Here is a 15,803-nt window from a genome sequence, read left to right on the forward strand (position 1 = left end):
ATATTGGGTCTTGTGAGTCCGATGGTCCTTAAGGGACCCTCTACGCAACAAATGTGTCAGAAAAATAAATCTGGTCAGAGCATGGAGGTTCGAATGTAAGCGATGCATCTCAGCCTTTATACAAATGGTTTGCATTGTCCAGTTCTGAAGTTCTAATAACTAACAAGACATTCCAAGTGTGAGGTAGCAGAACTGAGATTAGTGAGGTCTCCTGTACTCAACTGTAGTACCGAGGAAAATGGCATTAGATAATTTTCTGTAAAACCTTTTGCAGCATTGTGTCTTAGAGATCTGTATTAACAAAATGTTATTTAAACGGTGATGAAAGGAAAGGGTTCTAAGGAAGTAATGTTGCTTTTTTGTGCTACACATGATATGTGAAAATCGAGAGTGTGAAGCCGGGAGTAAGTAGACCTGTAGACATTTTAGGTCAACCCGATTCTAAGATAGCAGTAAAACTTTAATTTAACCAAATCACTTTTGTTGTCCATGGAATTTTAAGATTTTAAATTTTATCCGTCTTCTTATTAATTCAGACAAAAAGCCTGAGAATTCAAACTTAAATTCAACGTTCCCTTACTCTTTAGGAAAATTTTTATTTCCCTTACTTTGGACAAAACTACAAACAGAAAAGTGGCGGACATTTGTAGAAGCAATGACACTGATAAAATAAACATTAGACCTGTATTGACAGACTATAAATAAAAGTTGAAGGAAATTTAAGAGTTACTGCTGTTTTTTGTTTTTTTGGCATTTGTATCCCAACATTTACATATTTGGAGTTGTAATAATTCAGCGATGTGCTCCACCTTTCCTTCAACCAATGGCTGTGTGTGACAGAAGATATAAAAGGGCCAAGCCAGTGGGTGTCTGTTCACACGGCTGGATGAAGAAGACATGTTCAGTAAGAAACTCCAATAAACAACAGGTGAAACATTCAGAGATGAAAAGCCAGCAGAGCATAACGTTGACTCCCAGTTTAACCATCAGTTCATTTCTCCTCTAAATGATGTTCTAACTTTGTTGTCTGCTAATTGTTGTTTGTTTCAGGGATTTGAGCATCTAAAACACGATCAGTGAATATTCTGATTTCTGTTTTCAGCATATTTGTTGATGCAAAACCAAACTCTGAGGAATGAATAACTTCTGCTTTTTCTAAGGTTTGTCTGATGTCTAAACTCCTCATTCTTAGCTCTCCTGACAACAGAAGGATTTTAAATGTTTGTGTTGGGAGTCTCTTTCCTGAAGATAGAAATTATGGTTTCATACTCTATGAGGTCAGATAGAAGCATTCTTATTTTTGATGAGTTGTTTCTTATATTATATTGTTTCTGTTTTTCCTACACTTTGTTGCAGAACATTTTAATTAGCAAGCTCTACAGAAATAAAACACTGCATCATTTACTTCCTTATAGATTTCTGCAGGTTTTTTGACCCACTTTTTCACAGCACTGCACAGCAGCTGTAAGTAACCCATCATTTACGATTAATAACTCAATTGTTCAGGGGTTCAGATTTTACTTCAGGCATGTCAGTGAGACAGCTAACTGTACATGAGATGTCACTGGTTTCCAGATGCTTTTCCTTCATCTTTTGAATATGTTTAAAAGTGTCCCTTTAGAAATTATTGTTCATATATAGGCCTCTGCTGTCAAATAATAGAGTAAAATGTGTTGTTTATGGTAAGATAAGGCATTTCTACCATCTTTAAACCCTTCTGTGAATGCTCAGATAGAACTAACTGAAATATAGGGGTTATATCCATCAAATTGTTCCCTTTTATGCACTTCAGTCATCATCTGGTGTAAATAAAAATTCTCTACATTTGTTTTTTTAGTTTTTTGTCCTCTCTGACTTTGCTCAGAGGCTGTTAATGGGTCCTTACACACAGGAAGCTGTGGGCAGTGCAAACAAATCACAAGTAATCATGCACACAAATCCAAACGGTTTGTGTCTGCCACCTCCCAAGACTTGTGCGTCTCCTTTCTCCTTACAGGTTCCTCTGGCTTGAGTTTTAGTGTAGAAACAGGGGGCGTCATCATGGAGGTCTGATACACCTTTTTAGTGGAAGCAGGGGAAAGACGTCTTTCTGTTCAGCATATTTGAACCCTAACCCTAAGTCTATAGCAGCATAACTATAGAGATAGCTCAGGGTAACATGAGCCACTCTAACTATAAGCTTTGTCAAAAAGGAAAGTTTTAAGATTAGTCTTAAAAGTAGACGGGGTGTCTGCCTCACGGACCAAAACTGGGAGTTGGTTCTACAGGAGAGGAGCCTGATAGCTAAAGGATCTGCCTCCCATTCTACTTTTAGAGACTCTAGGAACCAGCAGCAGACCTGCAGTCTGAGAGCGAAGTGCTCTGTTAGGAACATACGGGGTAATCAGAGCTCTGATATATGATGGAGCTTGATTATTAAGGGCTTTATGGATATATGAATGGATGGATAAACACTGAGACATGATTAATGACTTATTTGTCTTATTCATTTGTTTTTCAGGCTGATCTTGGAGCTCTGGTCCAGGAGGGTTTGGTAGAAGACGAGGATGGAACCACTGAAGGAAAACATCTCCTCACACAAACACTTCATCTTCAGTGGCTTCAGCGAGCTCGGAGCCATGAAGTCCTTCATTTCTATCCCCTTTTTCATCCTGTTCATGGTGTCTCTGTTTGCCAACTCCCTGCTCATCTATGTGGTCATCTCCCAGAGAAGCCTCCACTCGCCCATGTACATCCTCATCGCCTGCATGGCCTCTGTGGACATGAGCCTGCCGCTGCTTCTCATCCCCAACCTGCTGCTGAACGTCTTGTTCAACTTGAGGGGAATCTCTCTGAGCGCCTGCCTGCTTCAGATGTTTCTGATTCACATGTTAGGAGCTTATCAGTCTGCTCTTCTGGTCTGGATGGCATTGGACCGATACTTTGCCATCTGCAGGCCCCTTTCCTACCATGATCACATGTCTTTGCCTGGATTCCTCAAGTTTGTGATCCCAGTTCTGATCAGGGATGTAATCTTGGTATCAGTGGTGGTGCTTCTAGCAGGAACATTAACATTTTGCTTTAAGAATATGATAAACCACTGCTTCTGTGAGCACATGGCTTTAGTGGAGCTGGCCTGTGGAAGCACCGCCATCAACAGTCTGGTTGGGTTATTAGGAGTCTTCTTAATCACTATGGTTGATTTCCTCTGCATCTCCATTTCATACATAATCATTTTCCGCTCGGTTCTGCGCTCCGGTAAAGCAAACGCTAAAGCTCTGCATACCTGCATCACTCACATCATCGTCATGGTCATCAGTTTGACCCTCGTGCTCACGGCTTTCTTGTCGTACCGGATGAAAAACAGTCTCCCTAATACTGCCCGTGTCCTTGTCAGTATCATGTACCTGTTCCTTCCAAGCTGCATAAACCCAATCGTCTACGGTGTCAGAACCACCGAAATCCGACAACATATTTTAAAGACACTGTCGTTTTGTCTGTCATTAAAAACAGTGAATTATTCATAAAAAGTATATTTCTCCACACATCAATAAATTACTTTTTCAGCCATTCTGTTGTAGATCTTCTGCTGTGTTTGGGATCATTGTTCATTGATGGCTCTGTTGTACTCTGCATGTTTTTGCTTCATTCTTCTCTCTGCCACATTCTGTGATCACTTTCACAGAAAAAGCGTTTTATCTCAAATTCAAATGACAAGGTCAACGAGCAGGCGTGCTCACGTCAGCGTCAGAGACTCTGCTTAACCTTCACCCCACCGGCCTGATGCCCACTGGATGGATCTGCTGCCTGAAACGTGGCTCAGAAAGCTGTTTCATGGGAATCACAACGTGGCGCCTTTGGGGGAAAAAGAGGAGACGGAGTCTGCTTTTACATAAACAAATGTTTGTTTACTGATGTCACACCTTTTTGTTACTATTATCATTATTATTTACTTTATATATATATATATATATATATATATATATATATATATATATATATTTGTATATATATAGGGCTGAAATGTTACGAACCAAACTGCTGTTCACTGACTGGCTGAGGAATGAGAAGAAAGAGAAAGTTTTCTCTGAGGAAGCCCAGGGAGAAGTTAAAGTGAAGAGCAACTGTATTAATATAAAGGATATCAATGAACAGAAATATAATTTTTCATGATTATGAAATGTCCTGAAATGTCCTGAAATGTCCATGGTGCGGCAGGCAAGGCTGCACCATGACATAATTTTATTATTTTTGATTGAACCATAGCAAGTAAGTAAACTTTATTTATATGGCACCTGACCTTTCACAGGATAAAACCACAAAGTGCTTCACAATAAAAATAACCATAAAACAACACAAAATAAAAAGATAAAACTGCATAAATGCAGCATCAGAGCATAAAACTAGTTATAAACAAGTGGGTGTTCAGCTGCTTCTTAAAGAATGAACAGAGTGACGACAGCGTAAAGATAAAGCCAAACTGGGGTAATGTTCTGTCTTTTTCTTGTGTTGGTTAAAAGCCCTGCAGCAGGATTCTGCACTGACTGCAGACGGCCAAGATCTTTCTTATTCAAACATATAAAAAGGTTGTTACAATAGTCAAGACAAGATTAAATAAAAGCATCAATAATCATCTTTAATTCAGCCTTTGACCCCCAAAGTTCAAAGCTTAGAAATATTTCTTAGCTGAAAAAGCAGTTTTTGATTAATCGTGAGAATGACGCTCTAGTGACACGGCAGAAACAGAAATTACACCAAGGTTTCTGAGGCTAGGTTTGACAGAGGAGACATTTCTTAATTTCTGTTTCTCTCACCAGACTGTATGTCTAGGACTAATCTGCAGAATGCAAACACTTTGGGTTTTTAAGTTATTTGCACCAGCTTTGATCAACAAAAGTGTACATAAATATTGGTGGCCTTTCCCCTAAAAGACACCCACCTGAAATCCGCTGCAATCAACCAATTAATTCTCCACCCAATAAAGCCAGAGAACAGAGCCCTCCACTCTGGCAGTCAATTCAGTGTTTCTAACATAAATTACTGTCTTTTAAACCACTGGAAACCAAGCAAGCAAAATAGTTAACATGTGCATGAATATTAATATAAATAAACTGAATTGTTCTTAAACTAATTGGATGTTTCACTGGAGACAATGAAAAACATAAATCAATAAATGTGTTTTTATACCACTGTTACACACAATAGAGTGACTAAAGTGCTTCACAACTAAAACAAAATTTCTCCTGTATTCCACGTCGCTGTAGCTGCTCCTCTAATTGGGGAAAATACATATTTTTTAGTATTTTAGAAAGAAAGGGCCATTTAGATATCTGCCTTAAGTTTGACAGAATATTAGGGTCAATACGGCAACAGGGACCCGCTAAAAGGACAGAGAGGCGTTAATTAAATCAACATTAAGTGGACATTCAGCAGTTTAGAAGAAATACTATCACCACAGATAGGCAAACAAAGATGAGATGTTTCATGACCTTCCTGTTTGCGGTAAGGCGTATTGTATCACTTCCTGTTTTCACTGCGTGAGCAACGGTTTGTTGCTCCAGATTCTCTCGCTTTTATCTTTAATCTCTTTGCTGTAACATCTGTTTCTAACACATAAGCACTTTTAAAACATTTTCTGTTGCTGCACATCACGCTTGGGAACTCCTCGTGTTTCACGGTTTGCTCTCTTGGCGTGGTAGAAGGGCGCTAGCCTAGCTTTAGCCTAGCCTAGCTTTAGCTCCACAATGGCTTCCTCTCCTACTATTACTTCAGCTTCTCCGTCTCTGACTAAGTCTCCCCTTATCTCCTGCTCTCTGTGTCAGATGTTTAGCTATTCCTCTGCCTCCTTTAGTGATAATGGTACTTGTAATAAATGTAGTGTTTTTGTAGCTTTGGAGGCGAGGGTGTCAGAATTAGAGTCCCGGCTCCGTGCTATGGAAAGACCAGCTGATAGCCGCCCCTCTGCTAGCGCGGAGCCACATAGACCTAGCGTTAGTTCACTTAGTGGTCCTCCAGAAGCACCCGAGCAGCCGGGTAAGCAGGCCGGCTGGGTGACAGTTCGTAGGAAGCATAGCTCTAGATTTCAGCCCCCAGTTCACCACCAACCCGTCTGCGTTTCAAATAAATTTTCCCCACTCAGCGACACACCCGCTGAGAAGCCGATCCTGGTTATTGGGAGCTCAATAGTCAGAAACGTGGCACTAGAGACACCAGGGACCATAGTTAAATGCCTGCCAGGGGCCAGAACGGGCGACATAGAATCTTACCTAAAACTGCTGGCTAAGGATAAGCGTAAATACAGTAAGATTGTTATTCACGCTGGCGGTAATGACACCCGATCACGCCGATCGGAGGTCACTAAAGTTGGTGTTGCTTCGGTGTGTGAGTTTGCTAAAGCAATGTCGGACTCCGTAATTTTCTCTGGTCCCCTGCCTGATTTGACCAGTGATGACATGTTTAGCCGCATGTCATCATTCAACCGCTGGTTGTCTAGGTGGTGTCCTGAAAACGACGTGGGCTACATTGATAACTGGAGAACTTTCTGGGGAAAACCTGGTCTGATCCGGAGAGACGGCATCCATCCTACTTTGGATGGTGCAGCTCTTCTTTCTAGAAATCTGGCCGGATTTATTAGTCCTCCTAAATGCTGACAATCCAGGGTCCAGACCAGGAAGCAGAGCCGTAGTTTAACACACCTCTCTGCAGCTTCTGTACTGTTACCCATCCATTATCCTATTGAGACGGTGTCTTTCCCACGGCCAAAACTTAACAGATCAAAAACTTATCTAAAAGGAACAAATCATAAAAACCTAATAAAAATCAATACGGTTCACCTTGAACCTAAAAATAAAACAATTAAATGTGGTCTATTAAATATAAGGTCTCTCCCTCCAAAGACTTTGTTAGTTAACGAATTGATTTCTGATAAACAGATTGATTTGTTTTGTCTCACAGAAACCTGGCTACAAGAGGACTACGTTAGTATAAATGAGTCAACTCCCTCCAATTATTCAAATTTCCACATTCCCAGATCTGTGGGAAGAGGAGGAGGAGTGGCAACTATCTTTCAGTCTGATTTATTAATTAGTCCCAGGCCAACTAATAATTACAGTTCTTTTGAACATTTAACCCTCAGTTTCCCTCATCCAAGCTGCAAAGCAATAAAACCTCTTCTGTTTGTTGTTTTGTATCGTCCACCAGGCCCTTACACTCAGTTTTTGGATGAGTTGTCAGATTTCTTATCTGATTTGGTGTTAAATACTGATAAGGCTATTATAGTGGGTGATTTTAACATCCATGTTGACACAGAATGTGATAACCTTAGTGTAGCCTTTAAAACTATCCTAGATTCAATTGGTTTTGCTCAAAATGTGCATGAACCGACGCACTCTCGGCTCCATACTTTAGACCTTGTTCTGACATATGGCATTGATTGTGAAGAATTAACAGTATTTCCTCACAACCCTGTCCTATCTGATCATTTTTTAATAACATTTGAGTTTAATCTAACTGAGTTCTCCACCCCCAAAAGAGGGTTCCATTATAGTAGATCTTTATCGGATAATGCTGTATCAAAACTTAAAGAGTCTGTCCCCTTTTTAATATCCTCCGTATTGCAGAAATGCCCTGCAGATAGCAGCAATGTTGTTTCTTCCAATTCACAAATAGATGTCTTTGTAAACGGTATGACTTCGTCATTGCGTTCTGCATTAGACAATGTAGCTCCCTTGAAAAAGAAGGTGATTATTCACAGGAAGCTGGCTCCTTGGTTTAATTCAGAGCTGCGTTCCTTGAAGCACAATGTTAGGAAATTGGAGAGAAAATGGCGCTCTACACACCAAGAGGAATCCTACCTAATCTGGAAGAACAGTCTATTGTTGTATAAAAGACCCTTCGCAGAGCTAGAGCAGCATATTTTTCATCATTAATTGAGGAGAATAAGAATAATCCTAGATTTCTCTTCAGTACAGTTGCCAAACTTACTCAGAGCCACAGCTCTGTTGATCCATCCATTCCCTTAGCTCTTAGCAGTAATGATTTTATGGGATTCTTCATAAATAAAATTGATTCCATTAAAAATAAAATAATTGGCATCCTCCCAAACATGATTACCTCATCCTCAGTAAGTGAGGCAGCATTGGAGGAATCCTTAGAACCTGCGCAGTGTCTGAACTGTTTAAAAGCAGTAGAGCTTTCTGAGCTATCTAAAATTTTAGCTTCATCTAAACCTTCTACCTGTATGTTAGACCCAATCCCAACCAAGTTGTTTAAGGAGGTATTCCCTCTGATCAGTGGTCCTATTTTAGACATGATTAATGTATCCTTGGTAAATGGATATGTACCACAGGCTTTTAAAGTAGCTGTTATTAAACCTTTACTTAAGAAACCATCTCTTGATCAAGATGAGTTAGTAAATTACAGACCTATATCTAATCTTCTTTTCTTATCTAAAATTCTTGAGAAAGTAGTTGCTAATCAACTATGTGAACATTTACAAAGTAATGACCTACTTGAGGAGTTTCAGTCAGGCTTCAGAGCTCATCATAGCACTGAAACAGCTCTGGTGAAGGTCACTAATGATATTCTCATGGCCTCAGATAATGGACTTGTGTCTATACTTGTCCTGTTAGATCTCAGTGCTGCATTTGATACAGTTGATCACAATATTCTCCTACAAAGACTTGAGCATACTGTAGGGATTAAGGGAAAAGCATTAGGCTGGTTTAAATCTTATCTGTCGGACAGATTCCAGTTTGTTCATGTTAATAATAAATCTTCCTCAAACTCTAGGGTCACTTGTGGAGTACCACAGGGTTCAGTCCTTGGACCAATTCTATTTACTATATATATGCTTCCGATTGGCAAAATTATCAGACAGCATGGGATTAATTTCCACTGTTATGCTGATGATACTCAGCTATATTTATCCATAAATCCTGATGAATCCAATCAGTTACTTCGACTGCAGTCATGTCTTGATGACATCAAAAGCTGGATGACTTTAAATTTCCTGCATTTAAATTCTGACAAGACAGAAGTTGTAATCTTTGGGCCAGAGTCTTCAAAAAATAAAGTTCTTAATCAATCCCTTAATCTGGATGGCATTAACTTGGCCTCTGGTAATAAAGTTAAAAATCTTGGTGTTGTTTTCGACCAAGACATGTCATTTAAATCCCATATTAAACAGGTTTCCAGAGTTTCCTTTTTCACCTCCGGAATATCGCCAAAATTAGAAACATTCTGTCCAGGAGTGATGCTGAAAAACTGGTCCATGCATTTGTTTCTTCAAGGCTGGACTATTGTAATTCTTTACTATCAGGAAGTCCACAAAATGCAGTTCGAAGTCTTCAGCTGATTCAAAATGCTGCGGCAAGAGTTCTGATGAAAATCAACAAGAGGGATCATATTTCTCCAATTTTAGCTTCCCTTCATTGGCTTCCTGTTAAATCAAGAATAGAATTTAAAATTCTCCTTCTAACGTATAAAGCCCTTAATAATCAAGCTCCACCATATATCAGAGCTCTGATTACCCCGTATGTTCCTAACAGAGCACTTCGCTCTCAGACTGCAGGTCTGCTGGTGGTTCCTAGAGTCTCTAAAAGTAGAATGGGAGGCAGATCCTTTAGCTATCAGGCTCCTCTCCTGTGGAACCAACTCCCAGTTTTGGTCCGTGAGGCAGACACCCCGTCTACTTTTAAGACTAATCTTAAAACTTTCCTTTGTGACAAAGCTTCTAGTCAGAGTGGCTCATGTTACCCTGAGCTACCTCTATAGTTATGCTGCTATAGGCTTAGGCTGCTGGAGGACATCAGGGCCTAATTTTCTCACTCTACTGATTTCTACTGTTCTTCAGTCTATTGTTCTCCAGTTTTGCATTGTATTACATTGAAATGACTGTCGTCATTTCAGCTTTTAACTTTTTGCTCTCTCTCTTTTTCTTCATAGTAGGTACACCTGGTCTGGCGTTCTGTTAACTGTGACATCATCCAGAGAAGACGGCTCACCCGCTACTACCATCTAATGTAGAACAGATTACTAGATCAATGTGTGCTTCTGTGCTTGTTTGTCTGTCTTGTTGTGTCTCTGTTCTGTCTTCTGTAACCCCAGTCGGTCGAGGCAGATGACCGTTCATACTGAGCCCGGTTCTGCCGGAGGTTTTTCCTTCCCGTTAATGGGTGGTTTTTCTTCCCACTGTCGCTTCATGCTTGCTCAGTATGAGGGATTGCAGCAAAGCCATGTACAATGCAGATGACTCTTCCTGTGGCTCTACGGTTCCCCAGGAGTGAATGCTGCTTGTCGGGACTTTGATGCAATCAACTGGTTTCCTTATATAGGACATTTTTGACCAATCTGTATAATCTGACCCAATCTGTATAATATGATTGAACTTGACTTTGTAAAGTGCCTTGAGATGACATGTTTCATGATTTGGCGCTATATAAATAAATTGAATTGAATTGAATTGAATTGAATGTTGTATTAGAAACTAAAATAAAGACCAGGAGGATTCTGACATGTTGGACACCAGAAGATGTGTTTGCAGGAAGAAACAGACAAAATAACACCTGAAATTCTTTATTCCTCTGTGTCCAAAAAGGAAAGAAAAGCTTTAAGTATTATAAAAAAGAACAGGGACATTATAAAGTGGGAAAATCTGCACTGAAGCAACTTTTGATGGACTGTCTGCAGGGATGCATGGACCTGCAGCCAATGGCAGCTTCTGACAGAGGGAATAAAGGTGCTGAGTCAGCGGGTTTCTGTTCACAGCTGGGTGAACAGACGACAAACGACAACCAGCAGCAGGTGAAACATCCAGAGCTGGACTGTCAGCAAAGCTTCATTAACTCCCAGTTTAACCAGCGAATCATTTCTGTTGCCTATTTATTCTCTTTATGTGTCAGAGACAGCAGCATCTAGAAGAAAGGCGGCTGATCTGAGAGCAGATTGACTCTAAATGTTGTGATTTCAGGATCTCTGTTGACTGGAAGTTAAACAGCAGCTTCTCCTGCTGTTCCTGAAGGTTTGTTTGATGTTTCAGCTCCTCGTTCTCCACAGAATCTATCAGTCTGGGCCGGTTTCCACTTTTTTCAGTGTTTCTTGTGTAAATCAGAAATGTGAAACCACAGACGTCTGATTTGGATAAAAGAATGTTTTGTTTTTTTAAAGCAGAGAAGCTTTAAGGAATTTCAGACATGAGTCTGATTTAAACTCTAAACCCATTCATTTTCTCACTTTATGAGATCTGATGACGCGTTCAATCAATCTGTGTTTTGTGATCATTTCTGGATGCTGTCTGGATTTGAACAGCTTCCAGATCAGTTATCAGTTTTAGCTCTTTGTGTTCTTTATCTGTTGCTTTCTCAGAAGTCATAAATCTATCCTTCAAAGTGCAGAAACCATAGAAAGAAGTGCAGAAAGTCAACGTCAAGGCCAAACACTGCAACTGTAGGTATGAATCAAAAGTAATAGGAGATAAACCTTGAGTCTAGTTCTTGAATTCCTGCATATTTCAGACGTGTCCCTGCTTTTACACACCTGCATCCAATGAAAGGTGTGTTATCAGGCCTCTCCAGAACTTTGCCTATTTGCTCATGGCAATTAATCTTTTGAGTTGGCTGTGTTGGAAAAGGGACAAATCTAAAACATGCAGAACAAAAGATCCTCAAGTTCTGGAATTGGCTCCAACAGAGTTAAACTGTCAGCTTAAAACCAACTGGTGGTGGGAAAGGATGCGGGTCAGAACCAAAGAGAATAAATAGAGTGTGCAGGACATCTCACACGAGCTCCCCAACATTTTTAGGGAAGCTTTTGTTTTTAGGTCTGAATGGGCGACCGTTGCTGGAACATGTCGATACATCTGCAGCCCATTGGTGGTTCACAGTCATTTAAAAAACTCAGCGTGTTCATTTATCTTAGAATCATGCAAGTCAACTAAAGCTGCTGGGTTAATCTTGGTCCATGCAGGTCAGAAAAACCTGGGGTCTCATTTAGAAAACGCAGTTGGGATCTATAAAAAAAAAAAAGACTTGATGGGAAGATGTGCAGTTCTCACCGCAGCTCTGACAAAGGCGAATGCTTGTTTGGGAGACGGGGAAAACTGGTAGATGGTGAAGTGATGAATTGCAGCCAAACTGCATCATTGTTCCTCTTAGAAGTTAAATTTCACTCTATATCAGACTTTAATCATAGATGGACGTCATCATCAGCATTCAAACACCCGCTGTTATTCATGCTCGTACTAATGACACATAACTCTACATAAGGCACATTTCAAATAAATAAAAGAATGCCTATAAGCCATGTTAAATCTGCATTTTATCAGGTTTGCCACCATGACTAACCCTTTATCCTCCGTCTCTCCTCTGAAGGTCGATCTAAACGCACATTCTCAGAGGAATTTCACATGAACACGGCTTTCATCCGACGTTTAAAACAGCAACCAAGTTTACTTATTAACAGGGTATTTTAATCATATGTACTTTAACCTCTGATTTTCATATTTAATCAACTTCTCTCTGAATTTTATCCCAGTTTCTTTGCTTTTTCTGCGTGTTTGAATGAAAAAACAATCAGCTGATTTCATTTTTAACACACGTCAACATTCATGAGGTGCTTTGCATCGACCATTTATAGTTGAATGAGGGCAAAACCTGAGGAGGAACCTGGAACCAGATGTTCAGGTACAGCTGTGATCTATAAGGGGAAATGCTGGTGTGTGTGCATGGTTTTATAAATCAGAGTTTTTTGTGAACGCCATTTTCTTTTTTTGGGCGTACGTACGCTTTTAGTCTGGATTCCACACAAAGTTTTATAAATTACACCCCAGATAATTTCCTGACATATAAGTTCTGTTTGGACTCTGTGTGAGTGATCATTAAACCTACAGCAATATGTGCTGGATGAGACGGAGGGGTCACCTGATCTCCATTAGGTTGGTTCTGGAGAGAGGAATGGATGTCAGACAGGTTCTGTTCACTCAGCCAGGTGGTTTGGGTGAGCGAGAAGTAACAGGCAGCAGGTGGATGGATGGATGGATGGAAGAACACTGAGACGTGATTAATGACTTATTTGTCTTATTCGTTTGTTTTTCAGGCTGATCCTGGAGCTCTGGTCCAGGAGGGTTTGGTAGAAGACGAGGATGGAACCACTGAAGGAAAACATCTCCTCACACAAACACTTCATCTTCAGTGGCTTCAGCGAGCTCGGAGCCATGAAGTCCTTCATTTCTATCCCCTTTTTCATCCTGTTCATGGTGTCTCTGTTTGCCAACTCCCTGCTCATCTATGTGGTCATCTCCCAGAGAAGCCTCCACTCGCCCATGTACATCCTCATCGCCTGCATGGCGTCTGTGGACATGAGCCTGCCGCTGCTTCTCATCCCCAACCTGCTGCTGAACGTCTTGTTCAACTTGAGGGGAATCTCTCTGAGCGCCTGCCTGCTTCAGATGTTCTTTGTTCACTTTGTGGGAACGTGTCAGTCCACTCTGTTGTTCTGGATGGCATTGGACCGATACTTTGCCATCTGCAGGCCTCTTTCCTACCATGATCACATGTCTTTGCCCGGATTCCTCAAGTTCGTGATCCCGGTTCTGATCCGGAACCTCGTGATGATCTTGATGGTGGTGGTTCTGGCAGGAACATTGTCCTTTTGCCTCCATGACGTGATAAACCACTGCATCTGTGAGCACATGGCTTTGGTGGAGCTGGCCTGTGGAAGCACCGCCATCAACAGCCTGGTGGGGTTGATGACGGTGTTCCTGGTCACCGTGTTTGATTTCCTCTGCATCTCCACTTCTTACGTAGTGATTTTCTGCTCGGTGCTGCGCTCCGGTAAAGCCAACGCTAAAGCTCTGCATACCTGCATCACTCACATCATCGTCATGGCCGTCAGTTTGACCCTCGTGCTCACGGCTTTCTTGTCGTATCGGATCAGAAACAGTCTGCCAGCTGCTGGCCGACTGTTTGTCAGCATCATGTACCTGTTCCTTCCCGGCTGCTTCAACCCCATCATCTACGGCATCAGAACCACAGAGATCCGACAACACATCTCCAGGACGTTGTCGTCTTGCTTGCCCCTTCGAACTGTTGATTGTTGCTGAACGCTCCAAGCTTGTTGTCAGACTCACATTTACTGATAGAAGCGATTAAAACTCTGCTAAAAATCAATGTGTTTATCTGACGTCGCTGTTTTAAACGGGATCTTCCCAAAGGTAACTGCTAATGAACGGAGCCAAATCAGCTCAAAACCCAAAGACCAGTGGCGGCTGGCCCATAGGGGGCGCTAGGGCGCTGCCCTCCCTAGATGTGTAGGGGAAAAGTCAATATATGTTTGGATTTTAAAAGTATTAATAATGTCAGTTTTTACTTAATAGTACGTGGCTACATGTAATAAGAATTAATATAACACTTCTACTAATCATTTAACAGTGCATTTCCACCAACAGAACGTATAATTTCTCTTCTTCTACACTTGTGGGGCTGTCATTCAAGGAGCCTTACAGGTGTAGCAAAATAACCAATCGTATACTGTTGCTAGGGAAGATTTATAAATATTTGGCCAATCAGCATCGCCAAAATGAATGGGTTTAGGGCTCCTGGAGAAGTAGCCCTAGCTGCACAGTGATAGGTGCACTTCACGCGTGACGTCACGAGCTACATCCGGGTCATGGTAGTCGGCAAACACAGCACTGTTTTCGCTTACCAGCGTGACAAAACGGGTGAATTAGAGCGTACTTTTAGTTTATTTTCGGAATCTAAACAATGCCTACGACTTGCTGTGCTCCCGGTTGCACACAGAGGCATTCCAAATCGTCGGATGTACATTTCTGTCGTTTACCAAAGGACGAAGAAAGAAGAAACTTAAATCATTATATAAATAAAAAATTAGGATATATATTTAAGTCAAGACCTAAACGTTCATTTCATAATAATATACGTACATGTACAATGTATGCAAACCCTCTGGCATGAGTCTGTGAAAAGGATTAATAAGACAAAACCACCAAAATAATCCTTTGTGAACAATGTTTTTTTTAGTAAAGTAATTTTCCGACTTTTAATTTAAATGCATGTACTGGGTTAGGCAGGGAAATCTTCAGCTCAGGCTGAAGCTGCTGCAGGGCTGCTCTCCTGCTCTTTGCTCCTGAACCATCCGGTCATGGTTCACAGGGTGAGGAACACAGATGCAGGATGATTTGAGACAAAGCACGCTGCTTCTGATAATTGACTTAGCGAGCAGCGCAGAGATCTCGTTAGAGCTGCAGCTCTAATTATCTAAGAAATGGATAATTTCAATGAAAAGAGCGCAGGCAGACACTCCCAATGGACTGGGGGAGCCATCATACCACGACAGAATTTGCAGTCTACACTTCATCTCCGGTAAATACAACTTAATTTTGCACTGGTCCCTGTTCAACTTAAATCATTATATAAATAAAAAATTAGGATATATATTTAAGTCAAGACGTAAACGTTTGTTTTGTAATAATATACGTACATGTACAATGTATGCAAACCCTCTGGCATGAGTCTGTGAAAAGGATTAATAAGACAAAAACACCAAAATAATCTTTTGTGAACAATGTTTTTTTATTAATTAAATGCTTACTGTGGAATCGTAGTAATTTTCCGACTTTTAATTTAAATGCATGTACTGGGTTAGGCAGGGAAATCTATTGGCCAGCCCCACCAAGATTTTTTTTCACCAGCCGCCACTACCAAAAAAGAGGTTTTAGTAAGAAAGCACCTCGAATCTGAACATGGAGCCCATGCAGTCATCACATTAACATCTTGGGAACGACTCTGACCTTTATGGAGTTTTCTTTA

At 40.8% G+C, this 15,803-nt stretch overlaps 1 protein-coding gene across 3 annotated transcripts; it reads left to right on the forward strand.

Annotated features, from left to right (window-relative positions):
- Positions 1 to 840: 840 nt before the first annotated feature.
- LOC105924811 (olfactory receptor 52N2-like) lies at positions 841 to 14,108 on the forward strand. 3 transcript variants are annotated; one of them, XM_036131603.1, is made up of 3 exons: positions 841 to 928; positions 1,103 to 1,160; positions 13,072 to 14,108. In XM_036131603.1, the coding sequence occupies exon 3, from the start codon at positions 13,118 to 13,120 to the stop codon at positions 14,075 to 14,077; it is 960 nt and encodes a 319-aa protein (XP_035987496.1). In that variant the 5' UTR covers positions 841 to 928; positions 1,103 to 1,160; positions 13,072 to 13,117; the 3' UTR covers positions 14,078 to 14,108. The 3 variants fall into 3 exon arrangements, with proteins under 3 accessions (XP_035987496.1, XP_035987497.1, XP_012716036.2); XM_036131604.1 differs by having other exon boundaries at positions 893 to 928; positions 1,051 to 1,160; XM_012860582.3 differs by lacking the exons at positions 841 to 928; positions 1,103 to 1,160 and adding exons at positions 10,732 to 10,782; positions 10,881 to 10,999.
- Positions 14,109 to 15,803: the final 1,695 nt, after the last annotated feature.

The sequence above is a fragment of the Fundulus heteroclitus genome, unplaced genomic scaffold, assembly GCF_011125445.2.
Source record: "Fundulus heteroclitus isolate FHET01 unplaced genomic scaffold, MU-UCD_Fhet_4.1 scaffold_44, whole genome shotgun sequence".
Classification (NCBI taxonomy): domain Eukaryota; kingdom Metazoa; phylum Chordata; class Actinopteri; order Cyprinodontiformes; family Fundulidae; genus Fundulus; species Fundulus heteroclitus.

What these genes read in the sequence shown, in the direction of transcription:
- LOC105924811 (XM_036131603.1), top strand. Translation starts at nt 13,118, where the DNA reads ATGGAACCACTGAAGGAAAACATCTCCTCACACAAACACTTCATCTTC.